Source organism: Tympanuchus pallidicinctus, unplaced genomic scaffold, assembly GCF_026119805.1.
Source record: "Tympanuchus pallidicinctus isolate F22 unplaced genomic scaffold, pur_lepc_1.0 scaffold5, whole genome shotgun sequence".
Taxonomy (NCBI): Eukaryota; Metazoa; Chordata; class Aves; order Galliformes; family Phasianidae; genus Tympanuchus; species Tympanuchus pallidicinctus.
Genome location: NW_026294769.1, coordinates 73374488 through 73398782, shown reverse-complemented (window position 1 = coordinate 73398782; position 24295 = coordinate 73374488). Strand labels below are relative to the sequence as shown.

Here is a 24295-nt window from a genome sequence, read left to right as displayed (position 1 = left end):
CAAGTCAGTGGGGTTCAGTCTGTAAGGTCATTGGAGAATCAGAAACAAAAAGAGGAGAATTCACAAAACAATACAACGAAACAACATAAATGTTGGCACCTCTGCAAAAATCTTCTTCTATTGGTGTCCTTGTCTGTCTTGTCCATGATCTGTACTGATGCATGTCTTCATAGCCTGTTTTTTTTTCCTACTTAAGCAACACTCTCCCTGAAACAATCAACCTTTTTTTCCTTGCTTGGAGGGAAGAATTTAGCATCAGCTGTTTCAGTTAAAGGGGAAAAGATTTTGCAGAATCCTTACTATAGATCTTTGTCCTTTTCTGCGACAAAGAACAGAAAAGTTTTTGCTAGAATTTCTTTTGCTCACAGATCAACCTAGTCTTTTTCTCCATGTTTTGGTTTGTTTTCTTAACAAAAAGAGTTCTTTTACTAATTTTCCATCACATCTATTTGCAGAATTATTCCGCTTTCCATGCACTTAAATGTCTTAAGCACTAACCAAATTCCTTGCTGATCTATGTCTGTGAGATGACTGCATAAAGAAAAGAAAAAGAAATGTAATAACTATTGAGTGGAATGTTTCCAGCCTTTAATCTGGCATTGATTTAAGCCTCACTTTGAAAATGGAACTGAAGAAATGTAAATGAATTTGCTTACATAAATATGACTTCTTATTAAAAGTGATAAGCAAAGTATGGGAAAAACATTTTATGTAATTCTTCTTCTGTGAGCACTGGAACAGGCTGCCCAAGGCAGTGAGAAAAGCCTCAAGCTTCTGGAGCTCAAGAAGCTTTTGGACAACTCTCAGACATAGGGTTTGGATTCTGAGTGGATCTGTGTGGAGCCAGGAGTTGGACTCATTGATCTTTGTGGGTCTCTTCCAACTCAAGGTGTTCTGTGATTCTGTGATTCTTTATTTATTTCTTGCCTAGGTAGGCGTGACAGTTTTGTAAGTGACAGAATTATAGAAAGGTTAATGTTGGAAGATCTTAGCAGCTTGTAATGAGTAATAACAGAAAACTTTGCAAGAGAGGACCTTGGTGGACACCAGGTTGAACATGAGTCAGCAGCTTGTCACTGCTGCTAAGTAGGCCTGTAGTATTCTTGGCTACATTAGCAAAGTATTGCCAGCAGGTCAAAAGAGATATCCTTTTCAATTACTCAGCATTGGTGAGGCCACAGTTTGAGTCCTGTGTCCAGTTCCAGGTTCCCCAGTACAAAACAGATCTGGACATACTGGAGAGGGTCCAGTGAATGGCCACCCAGATGATGAAGGCGCTGGAGCATCTTTGCTTTGAGGAGAGGCTGAGAAAGCTAAGACTGCTCTGCTTGGAGAAAAAGAGGCTCAAGGGGATCTCATCAATGCCCATAAATACCTGAATGGAGGTGCAAAGAAGACAGAACTGGGCTCTTTCCAGTGGTGCCCAATGCCAGGACAGGAAGAAACATGCACGAACTGGAACACAGGAGATGCCCTGTGACCTTCAGGAAGCACTTCTGTGCTGTGTGGATGACAGAGCACTGGCACAGGTTGCCCATGGAAGTTGTGGGGTCTCCTCCCTACAGAGAGAGCTGCCTGCACATGGTCCTGGTCACCCTGCTCTGGGTGTCCCTGCTTGAGTAGAGATTGGACCCAAAGGACCCAAAGATCCCTGCCAACCTCAGCCATTTTGTGGTTCCCTGAACCCATGAATATAAGTGGAAATATAATGAGGGACAGTGACACGTGTCCCATGTCAAGTTTGAGACCTGCCAGGCCCTGGCTGAGAGGGGTCTGCTTGGCTCCACACCCTGACATGGTTTTATGACTTCTATCAGTACTGGTGAATGGTGAAGTCCTCTCAGTTTTCCTTTACATTAGGCTTTCTCACTCTGTTTTTTCCATTTATTTTCACTGTAAGTGCTTCAGCAACCATGTTTTAATAAGAGGATGAATGTATTTGTTCTGTGTCTGTTGTTCCAGACCCCTTTTCCTGGCCTGTAAGTACTACCATAAGTATGATTAACAATATTTATTATAAGTACACATTATATTATGCATTTTATGAGGTTTCTACAAATCCATGGTCTTTAAAACATTCATTCCCACTAAAATTCCACCTAGGATGAAATAACGTGAGAATTAGTAGACTGCAACACCAAAAAAAAAAAAAAAAAAGGTTTTATTTTTCAATAACACTTTATCTTCCACAGATAGAGTCACAAGATATATTTTTTTATTTGGCTGCAACTGCTTTCACTATAATTCGTCACTCATCTGTCTTCTGAGAGGTTTGATACTTGGTTTGTGTACAAAAGTTGCAACCCTCACCACCAGGTATTCAGCTATTTCTGAGATGGAAACGTAAGGCTTTTAATTGAGATATAATTCCATATTGAAATGTTTCACTGGAAATTATAGGTCAAAATCACACGGTGGAATGTTATCTATTTCTGCGTAATCTGTTCTTACATGCATCCAATTTCTAAGTTAGATTCAAAAATATTTACTTGTACGATAACATTCAACAGCTTTTAGATAAGGAAATTAAGCTGATGTATGTAAAAATCAGTAAGTGCTCTGATATATTATCATGTGGAAAGTTAGTAATTATTTTGGAGAAGCTAGCAATTACAGGAGAAACTTGAAAGTGGATAAGGCACTGATTTAGGGAGAGGTGATAAGATATGATCAGTAACCACTGAATTTGAAGCTGGTAGTACTAGCTGGGACTAATCTTATTTAATATTTTCATAGTGTGTTATTTTATATTGCTGCACAGTGAGGAGATATTGGGAATTCTGATGAAGATCAAGGTATCACTGAGGGAGAATAGTTTCACTCATGTTAGTGAAGCAGCAAATACATTTCCTAACAGAAAAATAGCAGGTTATTCACTTAAGGACTGATGCTTTCCACTGCAAAATGTGACTTTATCAATTGAAAGCAAGAAAGCGTGCATATCATGATGAGAATATATTATTAATCAGCAGGATCATGAAAACACATATATGGCCATAAGATGTGGCAGGCAGAGTTTTTCTAGCTAAGCCATCACACCGTGGGGATGTTAGTGTATCGTTTAACATTCTGTGTTGCAGGAGTAAGTTCAGGTAAGAGCAGAGCTTCGCAGAGGTCCCAAAAGGATGAGAAGATTGAGGAGATGTTACCTGAAGGCTAGCGTATCAAACATATATGGAACCATACCATAGAAGAATACAGGCTGGGAGAAACTATGTATCTCTGAGAACAATAATATCATAAGATCAAACAGGTATAACATATCTACAGATGGGTGTAAGCTAATAGGGACTATTTAGAGGAAACCATCTGAATAGGGTTCACTTGATTACAAGCTGATTAGCTTGTAATCAGGGATTAAAGTATGGTTGCTGGTAGTATCAGAGGACAGGGCACCTAAATAAATGAAATTCTAAATAAACATTAGGAACAAATACACTTGGAAAAAAGTGTCTCAGTCTCCTGTCTCATATGCGTAACTCTGCTTGACTCTTGAATGACATGATTTAGTGGGCATGTTGGTGATGAGTTGATGGTTGCTCTTCCTACCAGGTGGCCCTTTCCAACTTCAATGATTCTACAATTCTATGATTCTATTCTGTTCCTGTGACAGTACAACTCATGTTGGTTTAGAGGTACCAGAGACCACTTGTTGGATTCTTTCTTAAAAATTTCACTCTATATATTTGAAGTAACATATCTGATTGTGTTAAGTACAGTAAAATAGCCAACTGGTAGGATCACACACCATAGTTCCATTCAGGAAGGGGTGATTGCTCCCAATAATTCAGGATGGTGCCATCTCCCTAACATTTTACTTTGAAATGTTCACAGCTACTGAGAATTTTCAATCTGTTCTGCCACCAGCTGTTCTCAAACCAGCCTAGAGAAAACACAGCTCATACACAGCAGGCTTTAGGTTATACTAGGTTTGTTTCTTGGTGCAATAAAGAAGTAGTATTTACAGTAAGAGAATCTAACATCTTTTTGTTCTTTGTATAATTTATTACTTTAAACATTCACCTTTCTTTCAAGACTGTTGTATCTGAGACTTTTGTTCAGCAAAGTTATCTCTGTGTATTTTACAAACTTTCATATAATCTGATTAATTGGGATTTCAGTGCATTTTACCTGTGCATTAGATTCCATGGATAATACTTAAAAGAAGGCCATTTATTTTATTTAACAATGCAATTACAAAGGTATCTTGTTTATTTCATTAGTGTCCACATCTACATCAGACTTGTCTTCAAGATAATATCATTTGTCTCATTTGGGACCTGTAACTTCATACCTCAATAATTCTGTACTATACATAAGTAACATTACCAGGATCTCTATTGCATAGGGACACCAGGTGACTTAAGGAAATTTAATACCCTGGCATTCTCAGCTGCAGAGCACTTGGTCCTTTTATTAATCAAGGTTCCAGAACCTTATCTGCCTCCTGATTAAAGATTACAGCAAAAGGGAATAGTGCAAGTTTTAAGTACAGTATTTTTAATTAGAGGTGAATATGGGATATCACTTTGCATTTCTTCTTCAGTAGGTATAATTAAAGAGCTGATCTGTAAAGAGCTCACTTGAAAAAAAATGCTTTTTTTTTAAATCCTAGCAGCCTGCTCTTAGAAAACGGACCAGCAGAAATGGGGCACAAAATCTGCCCCTTAGAAATCTTCATGGGAAATGTCTGGTGGTCACTGTTGTCACCTGAAGGCTGAACATCTTTAAGAAAGACAGATTCAATCACACCACACAGCATACAAAGGTGCACTCACACTGTCTTCATGTATGATAGAAATATTTGGAGAATCACTTCAGTTTAAGAAGGAGTTTATGAATTACTGTTAAGAACTGAAGGATTTACTGTAGCTAACATTTATCAACTAGACATGATATATTTAGTTTAAATCAAGTTACCTAGGCAATAAATGGGGAGAGAAAGAGTCCAGTTAGGGATTAATCCCATTCTGAGATAAGTGTTAGAAACTGCTTACTGATACAAATTATGCAATGCACCACACATGGCAGCTAGGCTCCCCAAAGGCATTTGAGGCGGCAGAGAAAGAAAGTCTATATAACCAAAAAGATTAAGTGACTGAATGCTTTAGAAGATCAGTAAAGAAATATGTTTCATCTCCAATCTGAAGCCTCTCTGTCTTGCATGTTTATTAATTTCTGCAGTTTTCTTTGGACTGGAGCTTCCCACACATATTTGTCCTGTTGCCATCCTTTGGTTTATTCCAGTCATGCTCTTCAAAGATGAAGTGTATTTATTTTGTATGGTGTCCACGTTGGTAAGGACATCATCATCATGCACAATCTATGAAGAAAGGGTGTATGATACAGAACTCGGATGGAAAGTTTCTCAAATGTTTATAGATTTTAGCTGAGATAATTTATTTAAATATTATGAGTCCATTATCATGGGAAGCATCTGCTCCAAAATAATGTTATTTTGCTAATTTGCTTACTCTTCCTTCCTGAAAATTTATTTTCTGTTACCTGTATGGAGCCGACTGTCTTGATCTTGAGTTTTAGGAACCATCACAGGAGTTTTTACTCCTGCCCAGTATATAACTGCCTGGAGAAGAGAAGGCTGCGGGGTGACCTCATTGCGGCCTATCAATACCTGAAGGGAACCTACACCCAGGAGGGGAGTAAACTCTTCAGAAGGGCTGACAACAGCAGGACAAGGGGAAATGGATCCAAGTTGAAGGAGGAAAGATTTAGGTTGGATGTTAGGGGGAAGTTCTTCACAAGGAGAGTAGTTAGGCCCTGGAACGGGCTGCCCAGGGAGGTTGTGGATGCCCCGTCCTTGGACGTGTTCAAGGCCAGGTTGGACGGGGTCCTGGGCAACCTGATCTGAATGTGTATGTTTGGTGGCCCTGCTAGGCAGGGGGGTTGGAACTACATGATCTTTGAGGTCCCTTCCAACCCGGGTGATTCTGTGATTCTGTGATTCTGTGTGAGTTTTCAATGGCTAGAAGAAATACTAGTTCAGTGTAGTCTTGCAGTCAGATTAGAGCAGTTGAAAATGCTGTCACATCTCACCTTACAATTAACACTTCTAAGACGAAGATACTATAAATGAACATGTTGATGTTCCTACTCTTAGTTTGTTCCAGCACCAGGCACAGCACCAGAGGCAGCATTCTAGCTGAGGAAGCATCAGTAGGACCCAGGACACAGTAAAATCCCTGATTTCTGTGAGAAGAACACGTCAGATTACAGTACAGTTATTCCTTAATGGATGCTCATGGGATACCTGAGGTGTCAGAAGGCACAGACATGGAGAATATCAGAGCGACTCAGTTGGATACATTCTGGATGTAAGTCAATGAATAGCATTTAGATACTGTAAACCAGAGAAAGCTAGCTTGGGAATAAGCCACAACTATCACTCTTTGCAGTGAGTATTAGAAGTAAAATGAATGCACGCGAGCTTCAAAGAAAGGTACTCTATTGCTTTGAGCAAAGCTCAAGCTGTGGTTCTGAAATTTGTGTTTTGAACTCTTAACACCATGTTTTAAGGCTGCTGTAATGCAATGCAGTATGCTGGTTGACTAAAGATACGTACTTGTTAAAAATTGGCTGGATGGACTTTGCCATGGCAGATTATATGACAGCTAGGTGTTGTCTCCCTGTCATTTTACCTTTATGTTGAAGCGGATATCAATAAGATAGCATGGACTCTGTTTTACAGAATCACTTGACAGAAATATGATGACATTCAGACTTGGTTGGTGATCCAGTAGTTCATAACTACCCTTGAGGTGTGTGAGATCTGACTTTTTTTTCTTCATCAATGCCAAAAAGGCGCTTACAGGAAAGCTAAAGGGTACACAAGGTTACTGCAGATATGAGTGGAAAACCAACCTCATTACGTCAATGCTGCTGGCAGTTGCTGAGTCTCAGGTACCAAATCTGTTTGGGAGAATTGCCCTACAGGTGTGAAAAATAATAATTTAAATCATATCATCTTTATTATGACTTTATTTTATTTTTCAATGGAAGTGGAAAATAATAATTTAAATCATATAATCTTTATTATGACTTTATTTTATTTTTCAGTGGAAACAGTTAAATGACTAAAACAAACCTCTATGAACCTCAGCAATCCAGCTAAGAAAGGTAAAGGAAAGAACATTTACCTCACCAGGAGAAGTGCCTCCATAGGCAATCATTTCCTTTCAATTTACTAAAATTATTTTAAGGGAAACAGAGTAACACCTGCAGGAAATAAAATGTGGATAAGAATGTACTGAGAAAGTACAGTACTGGATCAAGAAATCTGTCACATTTGGTTGATTTGTTTAGGGTTTCTGCTGCATAGGGTTTTTCTATTTGTGGATTAGAAGACTTGATTTTCTTCATACAGTTTTAATGTTGCTAGAGCACAGTAACAGGGAAAGCATGTGATGATACATCCCTAATACCACTTCCTAGCACTTAATAGCTTAACCACTTACTAGCACTTCCTAGCTCAGTCACTTTCTTAAGCAAAGATATTATCTATATGCTTAATGTTCTTGGATGGACATATATATGTTTTCCTCCATGATTTTGTGATTTTTCTTCTTGCATTTTCTATTCAGACATTTAGCATCTGCTTTCTTCCATGATAATTATTGACAGAATCCAATTTCAGGCAAAGAGAGGGAAAAGAAATATTTCCTTGTATTTAGACTTACCATGTGATACTTGCATATGATAGTCCACAGTTCTCGTATCAGTGATCATCTACTCAGGGAAAAGCAAATAAACAAAATAAAAGCAACAACAAAATAAAATGAATACATGAATAAATTAAAGAAATACAAGAAAGTAACACTTTATGTAAAAGTAATGCATAAGGGAGCAAATTTGGATGTATAGACAGTATTAAGGTGAGCTGGCCTTCATCTCCCCTTGTGAAGCTGAGGCACCAGAAGAGGAATAGCAAAGGACTGCATACTGTATGTTTCTGTCTGTGAACCATTGATAAAGATGTTTCCTTAAGGCATAGTTTCCTGCCCCAAGGTGTATGTCTGAATTTTGCACTTGTACTTATTGGATAACATGTTCCATCTGGTTATCCCAGTGCTGTTGCATAAATGAGACTAGAGCCTAGGTGCTTCCAATGTTTGCTCATGATATAAAGGTAGGAGGCAATATCAGTGCAGGGAGGGAGGGAGAAAGAAATAAGTGATCCTGAAGAAAGAAGGAAATGTAATATTTGATGTTAAGCAGTTGAGAATGAGTATTAAAGAAAACGATTCTACTATCATATAATTTAGCCCATATTATCAGAGACAGCAAGAGGGATATGAGCCAAGGATTAGGATGCCAAGGAGCTGAGTTCCAATCTTGGCTCTGCAAATGACTTGCTGTATGCCCTTAGGTAAATTCTCTACCTTCTCTCTTACAGCTTCTCTTTCTGTATTAACAGGATAATAATATTTAGATGAGCTTTGCATGGACTAATTAGTTAATGATTATAAAGCGCTTGAATATTTAAAGTGCAATGGAAGTGCTAAGGATTATGATCATCTTGGAAATAATGAAGAATGTTTATTAGTTAGTTATTGTGATTATTTCTTTTAAACCTCTTTATTGCTAAGTATGTAAGAGGCTGTCATCCATTAAGTAGGTTTTACAAAGGGATTTAAAAGGGAGAGGGTAGAGGCATTGCTTGGAGGCACAGATACAGTTTTAACATAAAGCTTTAAGAGTGCAATAGCACCAGTTTCTCACCTGAATGTGGCAGATGGGAGGGGGATATAGAGTGGAGAACAGGGAACTGCAGCATTTGTAGCCTCCAATCAGTGTCACGCCTCTTCTGGTCTGTGAGATCTTGCACTGCCCATTTGTTGGGTAAAGGTGCTCTGCAAGTGCTCATTGAGATCACATAGTGAGTGAAACCATTCTGTGATTCCATGATTCTAGTCTAACCATCTGCTCTAAGTAGGATCAGACAGATCATGTTGCTTTGTCCAGGTGGAGTTTGAATATTTCAAGGTTGGAGACTCTACAACCTGTCTCGGTAACCTGTTCTCCTGTTTGACTACCTTCACAAAACAGCAACAACCAAAATGCTATTTCTTGTGTTTAAATGGAATTTCTTGCATTTCAATTTGTACCCTTTGCTTCTTGTCCTGGGCATTGTGTGCCACTGAGAAAAAAACCTGTCTCCATCTTCTTTTCCTATTTCCCTTAGGTATTTACACATACAGATGAAATTCCTCAGGGGCTTCTCTTCTCCATACTCAATTCTGTCAGCCTCTCATTATGTGAAACAGTCTACTCCCTTAATGAACTTAGTGGACCTATTCCAGTATGTTCATGTCCACCTTGTCCTGGGGTGACCAGCACTGGACAAAGCACTCCAGATGTGTCTCATCAAGGCTCATTAAAGAGAAAGGATCACCTGCCTTGATCAGCTAGCAATGCTTATGTTCTTAGAATCATAGAATCATTAGAGTTGGAAGGGAGCCTTAACGGTCATCTACTCCAGTTCCCCTGCACTGAGCAGGAATGGCAGCAGCTAGATCAGGTTGCTCAGAGCCTCATCCAGCCGGACATTGAATGTCTCCAGGAAAATGCCTCTTCTTAAAGCAGTCCAGGATGTTCTAGGACATCTTTTGTGCAAATCCATATTGCTTGCTCACATGCAACTGCTGTCTAGCAGGATCCCCAAGTGCTTCTCTGCAAAACAGCTTTGCAGCCAGTCAGCTCCTAGACCATACTGGTGCATAGGGCTCTGCAAGTGCAAGGCTGTAGACCAAATGCACATAAACATTGAACAGTAAATACAATGGTCTCTCTGTTCTCAATATTGTTTTGCTCCTAATTTGTATTTGGTAATCTTTTTTACTGCTGTTATCTTCCATGAGCCCATTAGCTGAAGGATCACATTGTGCAGGACTGACAGTACTTGAGTGAGCTGGCAGCACTGCCTTGAGGTTTATTTCACCAGCTCAGAATGTCTGGAATGCCTTCCACAGCACAGCGAAGACATGTTCTACATTTTCTCTAACATCCTGATCCTTCTGGAGTGTTTTGCTATCAAAGCCCATAAAAGTATGTTAATACTTAACCTGTTAAAAGCTCTGCTTATCTTCCTGCCCTCCTACTGTCCCAAATAGGAAATTGCTGACAAGGCTCAGGATGAGATAAACCGGCTCATGAGGGTGAGAAGAAGGAAGAAGACTTAAGCTGACAGTCTTGATCTCCTCCTGCCATCCTTTTTCCTCCAGACAGCTCTTTAGAGCTCCAGTACAAGCTGCATGTGGAACAACTTAACGCGACAGTGTTTGCACTGCTATATCCCTCCCATGAGCTTCTTAAGGAGGCAACTGGATTTACTTCCATTTCTCTGAACTTCTCTCCTGGCACTGCAGCCCTGCCCTCTATACACCCTGTCAAATGGTGATGGTATGATCTACAGATGGCTTCTGAGAGAGAGACTAAGCTTTTAAGTGCCTTAAAATTTCACATGGAAATGGATTTTCCATTGTAATAAGAGCTGACGGTACCTTTTTATAATCAAAATGCAAACTCCCTTCCACTGCTTACTGCTCAGGAGCACAATTGAGAGTGACAGAATTCATTACACAATGCAGACAGATGGAGGACTTTAAAAAGAACCATACATCAAGAGCAGAGGTCTGCGAGTATGTAGATAGTGGGCAAAAAAGCTTAAAAACTTCAATCCCCTCCATACTGCTGAAAATTACCAATCTTCTTATCTTGGCAAAACCTTATTATGCAAATAGTTGTCAAGTGGAACACTCAAATTGGCAAAATTACTTTATTGTAGCACTTTTTACCCTCCTTCCAAGAAAAGTCTGTTTTGCTCCTATGATAAGTAAATGATTGATTACTCTTTCTGTTTCAGAATAGCAGAGAGTGGAAAATGATGTAGTAATACCATCAGTCAAACAGACTCCATTTAAAGAGAGGAGTGTTACCATTTTTAGAAAGAAGCATGCCACTTTAAAATGGCCCAGTCAGTTAGACTTCCTTTGTCTTGCTTAACAGTTCTGGAGGCACAAAGGCACGTGAGTAGACTGAGATTTTTAAGATACAAAATTATTCCTTCCTTTTACTTGTATCTTTACTTGTTCTTTTGAAATAAAACATAGAACTCGATGGCACTTTCTCTGTTTAAAGTATCACAGAATCACAGAATCACTGAGGTTAGAAAAGACCTCTAAGATCATCAGCTCCAACCGTCAATCCATCATCACCATGCCCACTGAATCATGTCCCTCAGTGCCACATCTGCATGCTTCTTGAACATCTCCAGGGAGAGTGAATTCACCACCTCCCTGGGCAGCCTGTTGCAAAGCCTCGTCACTCTTTCTGAGTAATTTTTTTCTTAATATCCAACCTGAAGTAATAAAGACTTCAGATTTTTCCATCTCTCAATATGTTTTCTGTTGCAGCATAGAATAGTTAAGTTTTTCTATTTTGTCTCAGTGATGAAATGTGTCAGTTACCTCCATGAGAAAAGTATTATTGCCTTTTCTTGACACGGCAAGATGGCTATAATATATCTTTATATATATAATATAAAAATGGCTGTAGAAGCAGAACTCCATACTGCCTCCCTTCTAAGGTGTTCAATCTGCTCTCCAGCACCAGTTGAGACTGACTGTTGAATTGTGTGCAAAATACTGTCAGGTACAACATGGCCAGAGTTCTTGGCACTGGCTTAGTAATGAATAATAAATGGCACCAAACAGGAAACAGGCGTAACATCTTCCCAGAATGGTTATCCCATTATTAAAATGGTCCTGTGAGCTTTTATTATGGGAAACAATGATGCAAATAGTCATGATATCACCACAGGTAGTCTTGCTGTGATCTGCAGCCGTTTACATGAGCAGATGGCATGAGTTGGTCATACAAACATGAACAGATTTCAATTACCTTCCAGGGCTATAGGAATTCCTAGCTTCAGTGTTAGGAGTAATCTGGACTGTGGATCATTGGTGAATTTGCAGCTAGCAAACAGATGCCTTCTTCCCTCCAAGTGATTACTGAACAATGGAATAATAAATAAATATTTTTAGAGGCCTGTTCTTTATCCTTTGAGCTCCCTTGAATTGTTGTAGGTCATGCTGAAATGAGTGTGAAAGAAATCAGAGAGCACGGAATGTAACAGCAATGAAAAACATGGCCATGGGCTGACATTCCAGCAACTTCTTGGAGGGCAAGCAATGACCATTCATCTCCTGATATGGTTCTCAGGAAGAGAAATTCAGGTTTCTTGTTAGCTTCTCAAGTTTTTTGCAAGTTGCTTTTGATGATCTCCTCATCCATCTTTTTTTTTTTCTTTTTCTTTTTCTTTTACAATGTGACAAAAGTAGAAGAGTATCTACATGCATTGTCTTGGCTGGACCAGTTTGGCCAGTAGGTGTACTAACAGTTGCAGCTGTTGTCCTAGGGCTTGTGTTAGTCAACTACATATGCTCATTGAAAAGCATAGCATTCTGCCTGATCTGCTGTTTGCTCATCTAGTCTTAGTCCACCAAACCTTATCAATAAGCTTTTGACTCAGTGACACAGGTTGTCTTTTTGCTGACTAATTCCCATTTTGGTAGAGTGTGTCCTTGATGCTGTATGTGCATTCACTTTTCCATCTTTTATCAAGATCGCTTTCCATCACCTTTGAAGGCAGTGAAAATCTTATAGCTGCATTGCTTATATCTACACTTTAGTGTCTGAGCAGTACTTCTAAGTATAGTGTGCTTGGCATTTGCACCATGTTCAGGCGTTTTTTAACTGTTTGTGGTGAAGAAATGTAGCATGTTGGCTAGGCATCCCCCAGCTCAACAGGACAGGAGAGAAAGCAAGAAGAAAAAGCTCTTAGGTTGAGAGAAAGATGGGATTGCTTAACTGTTACCACCACGGGCAAAACAGGCTCAATTTGAAGAAAATTCATGAAGCTTATTGCAAATTACAAGAAAGTTGGGTAGTGCTAAAGACTAAAGTATCTCCTCAACCAATTCTTCCTGGCCACAACATCACCACCTCACCTCCAGTGTCCTCTAACATTTTTGTTGCTCACTGACAATCCAGTGTATTTGTTAAAGTTAAATGAAATGAATCCAGTCTGAAACTCAGGCCTTCTGTTTCTTTCTGCCTGCCTGCAGAGCATTCCACACTATGCCATGAGGTCCTGATTTCTCCAGCCACTCGGACTCAAACTTTTCTTAAACATCCTGTAACTTTCATATGCAGTCATAATGTTAAAGGCCTGCAGGACAATGAATACACAAACGTTTCTGCCCTATTGTTGTGCAGGGATGTGGTGGGGTAGTGGAAGTATTGGAGAACATGGAAGTGCTCTAGAATTCTGTATTTTAAACGTAAATACAGAGTATACCATTCAAGCCTCACACACAGACCTTTCAGAGCAGCCCCCTCTCCCCACCCTGCTTGCACATCGTGGATCTCTTGAGACTGGAAAGAACTCTCTGTTAGCCCAACATAGAATCACAGAATTGTTTGAGTTGAAAAGGACTTTTGAAGGTCCAAATCCAAATCCAAATCTAGTCCAAATCCCCTGCAATGGACAGGGACATCTACAACTAGATCAAGTTGCTCAGTCATCCTTGTCCAGATTCCATGCCTGCCTTGCAGCACACACACTCACAGAAGAGAATGTGTATACACTGAGGTATAAGATTTAAGGAGAAAATAAAAGAAGATAAGACCGGCAGTGGTATTCTTTTGCAGAGATCAGCCAGACAAGACTGGCCCTATTTTACATGCAACTGTCTCTTCTCTACTTACATTCCCTCGTTTCTTCTTCTCCTCTTTTCCTTTGCACACCAACATGTATTTGCAGGGCTCTGCAGTTTCCTATTGTGGGGCCCCTTTGTTCACATCTGCAAGATTCCTCCTTCCTGGAAGCGTGGCCTGTGGTTGACTGAGAGATTTGTTTCTTGTGATTTTCTCCCAGTGTTGAAGAACTGCATCAAATAAACTTTCCTATGCTGGTAGAAACTTTCCTATATTCTCACTTGTTCTTATAAATCAGTATAACTCACAAGACTTAGTTCCCATCATTGTCTCCTTTCTTACTATCCCTTGTTACCTTGAAAAAAATTACCTTTGTGGAGCAGACACGTTCCCAAATTCTACGTACCCTTAGAGGCTCTGCCTACAAAGAAAATAATGTAGCATTATCTTAGCCAACTGGAGAACTAATAAATACTTTGTGTAACTCGAATTCCTCAATAAATTGGTTATTTACACATTGTCATTGTTTTATCATTTCTTTTCAGTGCAACTCTTCCTTTTTTTTTTCCTTTTTTTTTAAATGATGGTGTTTGTAATCCACTTAGGAAATAATGTGTCGTAGACAGTACCACTTAAGAAATAAATACACTTCACATAGATCTACCTAAATTGCGTGTTTCTGGACTATTTTATCTGAAGTGCAGTCTAAATATAAATAAATAGTTTTATCTCAGATTCCGTATTTTACGAGTATATTTATGTAGAATACATTTATACAGTGTTGATAAGTCCCTTTGGACCCCTTGGCAGCTTATATTCAAGGCAAGTACAAAATCTAGACAATATGCTTTCCTTCTCTTTCTCACGGGCTTACATATCTGCTGCTCGAAATACCTCTGCTTTCCTGTTGTTGACTTCAAATGGTGAAGCATCACAGAATTTGTATGTAGCATGGATGTAGCATCAATTTTCATAAGTAATTAGATGATCTGTCTGATTACTTATGTATCTGCCCAATTACTTGCCCATGGAGTCTCATAACTGTATTTTTAAAAGCATTATTCCATCAAGGTATCCAGACATAGCTAGCAAAGCAGGCCCAGAAATGATGCCATTTGTTCCAGTGGTTAATCAACCTTAAAAGCATTGCGCCTTGTTTCTAATTAGAAAGTAACTGATGCCTGCTTCTCTATGACACGCTCCTCAGAAGACTTTTCCACCAAGTTAAATTTGACTTTTTTTTTCTGTCCATGGCAATGACTGTATAGATTGAGCATACTCTGGTTATCTCTCTTACTCCTCTTGTTTTTCTTTGTACAAGTGTGCAACATCAATATTCATTTGGCACTTTGGAGCTTCCTCTGTATCTCAGCGTTTATTAGCATTTATTAACACAGCAGTGGGCCAGGTGTGTTTGATTGCCTCTTTTGGAACCCTTGGGAAACTTCTGTCCGGACTTGCAGATAAAAGAGCATAAAAGTTTGAAATCCTTCTATCTTCCTAAAACAGTCCACGAAGGCACATAAGCACAACATCCTTCATTACCAAAACACACAATAGAAGCATTTATTGAATGGCTTTATATTTTTATAATTTTAATAGCAGTGTTCTCTTTCCACTTCAATTGGACTGTGACAATGCTGTATTTCTTTTCTTTTTTTTTCCTCCAGCAAATCCCTTAAACTCAGTTCTTTAGCCTGCCTGGAATTGTTTCTACCAGTGCGTTCAGCTTCATTTCTATTTATACTGTATTTACATATTTAAGCTTCATCTCTCAAATAATCAAGACATTATCTGTCTGTCAGCCTCTGCCATCACTAAGGTTTGAGGATATTGCTGCCTCTGGTGGGTCTTGGGTATGCCTCATGGGGAGTCAGGACTACAGATACAGCATTGGTGCTAACTTTAGAAGAGCTGTTGTTATCAGTGTAGTGATAGTCTGCTGGATATAAAACTAGAAGATTGCAGTGGGCATTCATCCTCCATTCACAGCATGACTCTTCACATTTTTAATTACTGGCTCTACTTTGTCAGTGAATCAGGGTGATTTAGTTTTCACCAAAGGTCTTTATTTTTTCATTGCACGATCAAGGCATGCTGCCCAGCTAATAGTCTATTCTTTTAAGCTCTCCTAGTTTTCTTTCTGATATCCCTATTTATACTTTCTGCTGTCAATTTTGTGCAAAATTTTCTCATCTTTAGGAGATGCACCCATTTGAGGTACCAGTTATATATATAAGAAGTTACTAATTAAGAATTCATTCTGTTTTTCATATTGAATTATTGAATGTAATCAAATCATGAACACTTATTCCTAGGAAACTACATCTTTTCAGAAAGTAAGTAATTCACCTGTATCCATCATAATCAGGCATAACAAAGTCACTTTATCTCAGATACACAAGCCTAATCTAAGAGGCAGTTACTACAATTTTTATGCCTTATTAATGGCTCCTCACAAACTTCTGTGTTTCACAAACTGAAATTCCTCATAACTGCTTTCAATTTTTGTTGCCATTTCTGTTTTTAATTTTTTTATTGCTTATGGATAAACTTCATTTTCTCTGATTTCTTTTGGTGGTTATAAGAAATTCCCATGACAGTGTCTGCTGCTGGACTTTATATCGTTTAAATCCTTCCAGTATTTAAAAGGGGATTATAAACAGGAGGGGAATCAACTTTTTACAAGGGTATATAGTGATAGGGCAACCTCCTTCAAGGAGGGAAGGTTTAGATTAGATGTCAAGGGGAAGTTCTTGACAGAGAGAATGGTGAGGTGCAGGAGCAGGCTGCCCAGAGAGGCTGTGGATGCTCCATCCCTGGCATTGTTCAAGAATAGGCTTGATGGGGCCCTGGGCAACCTGTTCTAGTACTAGATCTGGAGGTTGGTGGCCCTGCTTGTGGCAGGGGGGTTGGAACTTTATGATCTTTGGGGTCCCTTCCAACTCAAGCCATTCTGTGGTTCTGTGATTCTATGATATGTCAGCACTGTATATTCAAAATTTGGAATTATTCTGCAATAATTGCTCAGAAATAATTCTTCAATCCTCAATTGTTAATAATTCTTTAATAAGTAGCTGCATCTTTGACAAAGAGTTCTTACTGCCCTTCTCCCCATCCTTTTCACCTTCTTGGGCCTTTTTAAGTAATACAGTTCTTAGCATCAGAAGTGATTTGGTTTTGATCTTGTGAAAAGATTTTCATAATTTCTGTTAAGTACATTTATGCATATGTAAGAATTTCCAGTTTTCTTTGCTTTCCAGATATTTAGAAGTACGCAAGTAAGCTGAAAGCATCTTAAATACGTGGTCTTCGTCATGTCAGGTCCATCAGTTCAGCACTGCAGTGTTAAATTTTGCAGCACACTGCCTTTACACATCCACTCTTTTCATTATAAGTATGGTTGGTGAGACAGTATTGAACTACAAAATATAATTTCTCCTCTTTATGCAATTTTACAAGTGAAAACCCAAAGCTTCAATGAAACTGAGGGCCCCTCTCTATAAGAACACTGAGTCTCTGAAGTGTGTCCAGAGAAGAGCAACGAAGCTATGAGGGGATTGGAACAGAAGTTTTATGGAGAACAGCTGAGGGAACTGGGATTGTTTAGTCTGGAGACCAGAAGGTTCAGAGGAGACCTTATGGTGCTCTGTAATTCCCTGGAAGGAGGTTCTAGGGAGGTCAGTCTCCCAAGTAACACAGAGGGAATGACCTCAAGTTGTGCCAGGGGAGGTTCAGGTTGTAAACTAGGAAAAATTTCTTCTCAGAAAGTGGTAAGGTATTGGCACAAGCTGCCCATGGGGGTGATGGAGTCCCCTCCCTGGAGGTTTTCAAGAAAGCTGTATATGTGACACTGGAGGACTTGGTATAGTGGGCATGATGCTGATGGGTTGAGAGTTGAACTAGGTGATCTTAGAAGTCTTTTCCAATCTTAATGATTCTTTATTGCCATGAAAACTGTGAGGCTGAATACTGATTTGCTAGGAAAAGTAAAAGAAAAGATAAAGAACTCTATAAAAAAAGGAAAACCATTTTTTTTTTAAAAAACAAGTACTTTCTTCTTTTTCACTACCACATCCACATGTTCATGTATTGATTCACAGCAGTTCTAAGAGGACAATTAAGAGACCTATACCCAAGCCCAGCTAATGAGATGAACAGAAGTCATTACAGAAAGACAATAATTCCTTCAGTATCATCACCTTGAGCACATCAGCCTGATGTGTCTAAAAAGGCTACAGCTATAGCAGGGTTTACAGGCTAAGCATGTAGGGTGTGATTTTGAGTAGAGCTCCAAAGCTATTCCTGCTCACCTCAGAAAAAAAAAAATGCAATATCCTACCCACCTCTCCTTCTTATGAGCTGTTGTTCCAGCAGAAGCATAGAAAGAACAGCCTGATTCTATCTTTACAAGACAAAGTAACTCCTAGTTACTAGCCATTCATAAATCTGATACATTCACATTTTCTTAAAGAATAAGCTGCATCAGGTAGTATTTCTACTAAGCATCCAAGGAGAGGCACCTTGATATTTTTCTGCTATTTTCTACATCAAGTATCTGAGGACTTTGTGATCTGTTATTAATGATAATGTGCTGTGAGGGATTAAGCTACAAGTGCAGACAATTATAAAAACAAATACTCCACTGTCATGCTGTTACCTGTGTGAAACAAACAAATAATGAAAAATCTCCCCCTCACACCCCAAACTGTTAATAAAATTTCAGCTCAATTAAACAGGTGGAGAAAATATATGTTTTTTGTTGTTGTTGTAGTTTTTTGTTCTAGGAAAAACCATCTGCGTTTCTTTCCAAGATGAAAAAGTAACAACATTCACCTGCCTGCCATATGGACCATATCTGAGCCTTATTTAAACAAAAAATGAAAACGGTTCCAAGCTCTTTGCACGAAAACAATGAGAGGAAATAAAACAAAATCTGGCAAAGAACAAGGTGTATGGATTATTGCCCAGAATAGCACTGGAGTTAGAGCTCAAACTTCATTAGATATTCCTTTTTTCTACTTCTTGGCTCCAATGAAAGTACCAAGGTGGCAACCCCACCACTGACAAAGTCTTTAAGCTCCTTGAAGCATGGGAGACCAAATGTTAGAAGACAGCTGAAAGCCAAGAGTGGTCCAAAACTTTATGACCCATTGAGCATATTTTACATTCACCCACCATAAGCTTTGCTCTAGTATTGATGGAGGAGAATCCTGCAGTTCATGTGATATGTGCAATTTAACTAGCCTACTGGCTTAGTCTTTTCCTCATATTTTTAAATATATTCACTAACTTAAGAGTTTCTGAAGGATGCTGGATTGGGACCCTGGAGAAGTAAATCCTTAGTTGAAAAAGCCTGTAGTGCAGAAATTGTGGCCTGCAAAGCCAATTTTTGCTTCCATTTTCATTTTATTTCTTATTATCATTATTTATTACTTCTGGAGATGGGAGAGTAGTCCAATATTCATGGTCAGTTAAGCCTGTGGTCTCCTTACTGCTAAAATTGTGTAACAGCTTTGTCTAATAAACATCTGACTCGCACTGGGGTACTTCAGTTTTGGCTATTTTCCTTCTTTTCTGACCAAACCTTTTAGATAAAGTTTATGACACTTAGATTGTTTAGCATCACTTGCGTATGTTCTTTTGGTGTTCCAAACAGAAATCAATGGCACAGAACCAGTGACAATGAAAACATTACACAATTTTGATCTAATGTCTTTTATAGCTCTTTGTCTGCTTCTTTAAGAAGCAAAAGACGTGACTTAATTTTTCTGCTTTGTGACATATTTCCTGGTTACAGAATTTATCCTTGAATGGATCCAGAAGGGGACCTTTGTGTTATGAAACTTTGTATTATAGTGCCCACGCATAAAAGATTTTCATGCAGAAATTGTTTTATAGTATTGTATGAGGCAAAATCTTCCGAAAATTTCAGTATTAGCTGAATGGCAATGGAAATCTTCACAGTACTAAATCTTCATCAGTACCAAAAACAAACAAACAAACAAACAAAAAATCCACACCAGAACTAAGACAACAGTTTTGCAGTGTCTCAAAGAGATATTATAAGAGCCATAAAGTCTCTGAAACTGTCATGCACTGTGATGCTGGAAATACTTTGGCCAGATATATATATCTTAACAGGAGACTGAAAAATAAATTATTCTATCATGTCTCAGCCTACTACAGGCTCTTCCATAAACCTGCAACCTACTGAGCCTTCTGGCGGGGCAGCAGTTTTCATGGGTAATAGGTTATTGCATTTCCCTGTAGCACAGAAGCATTCTCTGAGATCCTTGGACTGAAGTTATTCTGTGAGCAGGAGAATGAATAGCATCTTGCTTGATATCAGCTGTGCCACCCTTAATTTCTCTTTTCCTAACCTGGCTTCCCTTTGCTTATACTGGAAAAACACATTGTTTCTAGAAGCCACGCTATTTGTGAACAGGTTTGCAGTTTTACCAATTGACTGCTGCCAAACCAAGTGAGTGGATATCTTCTCTTCAAGGCATCAATAGGAACATGACTATGTTAGGGGCTTCTGTTCCTCTCTCAAATATGATTTAAATATGTGGAATTTTGGAACTCTTGGGAGCAAGGAAAGAAGCTGGCAAACAAAAAACCCATTTTCTTGTAAATTACTAATTTACAAGAGCTAATGACAGGGCACATCAATCCTACTTTAAGAGGATCTGGTTTGAAGGGAAAAAAAAAAGATTTAAAAAACATGCAGATTCAGATTCAATTTTTATCTATCAGAAATAATCACAGAGAAGATCAGAAAAGCACAGGATGTCTTTAATGTACATCTGTAGAGCAGTGTTTTGCCTATTTATTACAGGACTCCCTGGTTGTAGAACTCATCAGTGCCTTGAAATTAATAAAGCAACATTACAAAATGTAGCAGGATCACGGATCAAATGAAAAACAACAAAATCAATTTACTGACATTCTCAGTTACTTTTTAAATAACAACCCCCTGCTACCTGTCTGGACTCAATTTGAATCAAAGACACTGAACATAATAAAACTATTTGTTTACTTCTTTTTGTCTATCGCTCAGATTAGGTTGGATTCCAGCAAGGATTTCCCTGCTTTCTAATAGACCGTGCTGTTCTGTATCTAAACCAAGAAGGGTGTTTGAAAAGTGAGAACTTCACAAGTAAATTAGACTAAGGAGGTAACCAGGTCTCGGCTATAAGAAGATAAAAAGTTGAAGATGAAGAGCTTAACATGTGTTTCTCGTTTGTATCTACAATGTATTTCTTCTCATCCACTTGCAATAAAGGATGCTTCTGTCTATTCAGGTTTCTCTCTTACAGAAAAAAAATATATGTCTTCAAATTGTGAATTTGTGTTCCTCTGAGTAGCGAATATTCCAGTCTTCTTTTCAGCATTTTGCTGAAAAACAGGGAACAAAATCATCACCTATGGAGTTCAGTTTTCACTTGGAAATTTGCTTCTGTTCACTCCGTCCTTCTAGAGCTGGCAGTTAAGCAATCATCATATTCCTTAAAAAAAATTTTCTCCGTCTTGCTATCAAATTAGTGTTGCCATTTCTGATATAAATTTTTAGAACACTGTAAAGAATATCCTAAAATTGTACTTTAATTTTAAATATCTATGCATATTTTCCCCCTAGGGAAATAATTATACAGTCTAATAGATCTTAATGTTAAGGTTTTTTCTTTACTCAAATTTAAATTGCTTTTTATTTTTTTTCAGAAGCATAATGTATTCCTGTTACTCCTTATGGAACACTCAAAATTATTTTCATCTTACACTTTAATTTTTTTTTTCTCCACTTTCCCACAACAGTTTTAACTTTTTTTTTTTTTTTTCTTCAAGTTATTAATACATAAACCTTGCCTTCATAAGTTCCTTGACATTTTTGCTGATATTCTGGCAACAGATTGAATAAATTATATTATCAGATGTTAACCAAATGGCCTATTATGAATGAAGAAAAGCAAATAACACTGGATCAAGCTTGGCATTTCAGTTCTTGCAATATATGAACTATTGTGTTATCAAATCTTTTGCCACTGTAGCAATAGCCAAACAATAATTGTGTGCCTGAAGGCTGCAGCTGAACATGCATCTCCCTCCGACCTTTTGTAGCATTATTTCAATAGGAATGGCTGCTTCATTCTGCAACCCACTCTTTTTCTCTCTGCACACATGCTAGAGTCAGTGAATATCACTGTCAGCACTTCATGGTAGCAAATTTTGGGTCTCAAGATGCAGTGGGGGTAGAATAATCCCTGGGAAGGAAACCAGCCTTGCTGTTCAGTAGGCCTACAGCAATCACCAACTTTTTCAAGCGTCACCACACCATCAGCTGTCAGCACATGCCATCCAATAAAGTCATCCATGATTAATTATTCTTAAATGACAGCAGCATATTGAAACACGCTGATAGCTGCTGACAGTGGAAATCCAATTAACCTGAATTACTATCTTGATTGTGGCTCAATTAATGTCAGCTGTGCCACATCAGAAGTGAAGGCTTGGCTAATATAATTGTTTAATTAATTTACTGCAGAGAATAGTTGATGTGGGATTGCTCTTATGCTGACTTCTTTTCTTGTTTGTTTGTTTTTTTCCTTGGGCTTTTTTTTTGTTTGTTTGTTTGTTTGTTGTTGCTTCTTCTACTGAAGGAAACAGAAAGAGGAAGCAGATTGCTGTCTACAACTTTTTTTGCTAAAATGGATAAATGAAGTTCTGTCTTTAAATGAGGTTTGAAAGATCATGGAGGGAATAGCAGAGCAGTTAAACTTCTGTTAAGAATATGTTATTGCCCATTGCCTTAGTGAGTTTTCCTGTGCCCTGCAGCTGAGAAGTAAGGAGGGTGGTGGGGACTTCTCTTTGATGCATTCAAATTCTGAAACATGATGTTGTTATTATAAATGATTTTTCTGCCTTTTAAAGTGTGTGTGGCAAACAACAGGAAGTCTGATAATGAGAGAGGAATTTATTTATCTTCAGAAATAGAAAGTTGAGTCAGAAGTGACTGGAAGTTTTGTTGTTCATGGTGTAGTATCTGCCTGGTGTCTTGAGATTAGTTTATACTCTCACAATGCTTGTGCAAAGGCAGACTTTAATGGCAGATAATTAGAGCAGGAAGAAGAAATGCACTATGAGCAATTTTAGGAATGACTCACTAAAGAAAAGGGTCTGCTGGTGGTTCTTCCAGTTGCAGCACATTACAGTGGCTGTTACAGTCTGCCATATCCATTTAAATTCATTTAGTTTTCTGTTGGTCAGCTTTCAACAACTATAACACATTGAAGAGAAACATCGTCCTTCCACTCATAAAGAGCAAAACAAGAAACAGAGAATTGCCACAAAACAATTGTAGGCCTAAGGATTACACTGAACCACTAACTAATATGTTGGAGTGTGTGAAGTAGATCAAGAGAAAACTTTCCTTCATCTGTGCCAGAAACTTAAAAATACTCTTAAAAAATACAGGCAGACTCAGACTGATCACCAAATAAGAGGATTAGAGTGAAAAAAAAGAGCTCTAATGACTTAAAGGAGCTAGCATTAGAAAGTTGAACTCAATAAATTAATATGTTAAGCATTCAGGCTTTGACATGCAGAAAGGGGAAATACACACGCAGCCATACCACATAGCTATATAAATATATATTTTTTATTTCCATGGGGAACTCAACTATTTAAGCTCCTGTCATAGATACAAGAAAGGAAAGGAGCAGAGAGTTAAAAGCTTTGATCAACAGTGTGGAAAAAAGAAAAAAGCTGGGGTGCTTAACAATTTCAGAGATTCCCTTCATATATCCAGCGTGTTCAAAAATATCTGGTTTCATAAGTGCCAACCTCAAAAAATTCCATAAGTGGGGACTTCTCTGGAGATTTCTGCCTTTGAATTGTTCTCCAAATGCCACCAGCACATAATCTCTCATGGAGGTTTCAGCTGAGGTGAAAGTTCTCAGAACTACTTTGGAAACTTTTTCAGAGCTTCAGACCACTCATTCAGTTCAGTTTTCGGGATTACGGTTTCTGAGGATTTACAGATAAGCCTTTCCCTGAAAACTGATTAATATCCTCATCTCCTCAGCAGCCTAGTACATCTGCCTGGAATAATACTGATAATAATATGTTACAATAAACTGAACTGAAAAAAAGTTTCGAACTTAACGTGGTACAGTAGTTTATTAATTTTTGTCTTAAGATCAGAGAATCATATAGGCATAGAATGGCTTGGTTTGGAAGGGATTTTGAAGATCATCTAGTTCCAACCCCCCCTCTGCAGGCAGGGCTGCCAACCACTAAATCAGGCGCTAGATCAGGTTGCCCAGGGCTGCATCCATCTTGGCCTTGAACCATTCATCCATTTCCAAGGACAGGGCATCCACAGCTTCTCTGGACAACCTGTTCTCTCTCATGGTGAAGATATTTTTCCCTGACATCTAATCAAAATTGCCCCTGTTTTAGTTTAAAACCATTCCCCCTTGTCCCCCTATCTGCTCATGTAAAAAGTTGATGACCCTTCTGCTTACAACATGATATATTAATGAAGTTTCTTTGTCATGGC

General features: G+C 38.5%; 1 protein-coding gene across 10 annotated transcripts in view; it reads left to right on the top strand.

Annotated features, from left to right (window-relative positions):
- The window catches only part of TSNARE1 (t-SNARE domain containing 1), a 464710-nt gene that overhangs the window by 365471 nt on the left and 74944 nt on the right, over positions 1-24295 (top strand). Inside the window, exon 12 of one of the 10 annotated variants that reach the window (XM_052704286.1) lies at positions 7075-7110. The exons of the other annotated variants lie outside the window; for them this stretch is intronic. Within the exon in view, the coding sequence (XP_052560246.1) occupies positions 7075-7095 (21 nt within the window). The 3' untranslated portion in view covers positions 7096-7110. Of the gene's footprint in view, positions 1-7074; positions 7111-24295 lie in introns of those variants that run through there. 10 annotated transcript variants of the gene reach the window in all.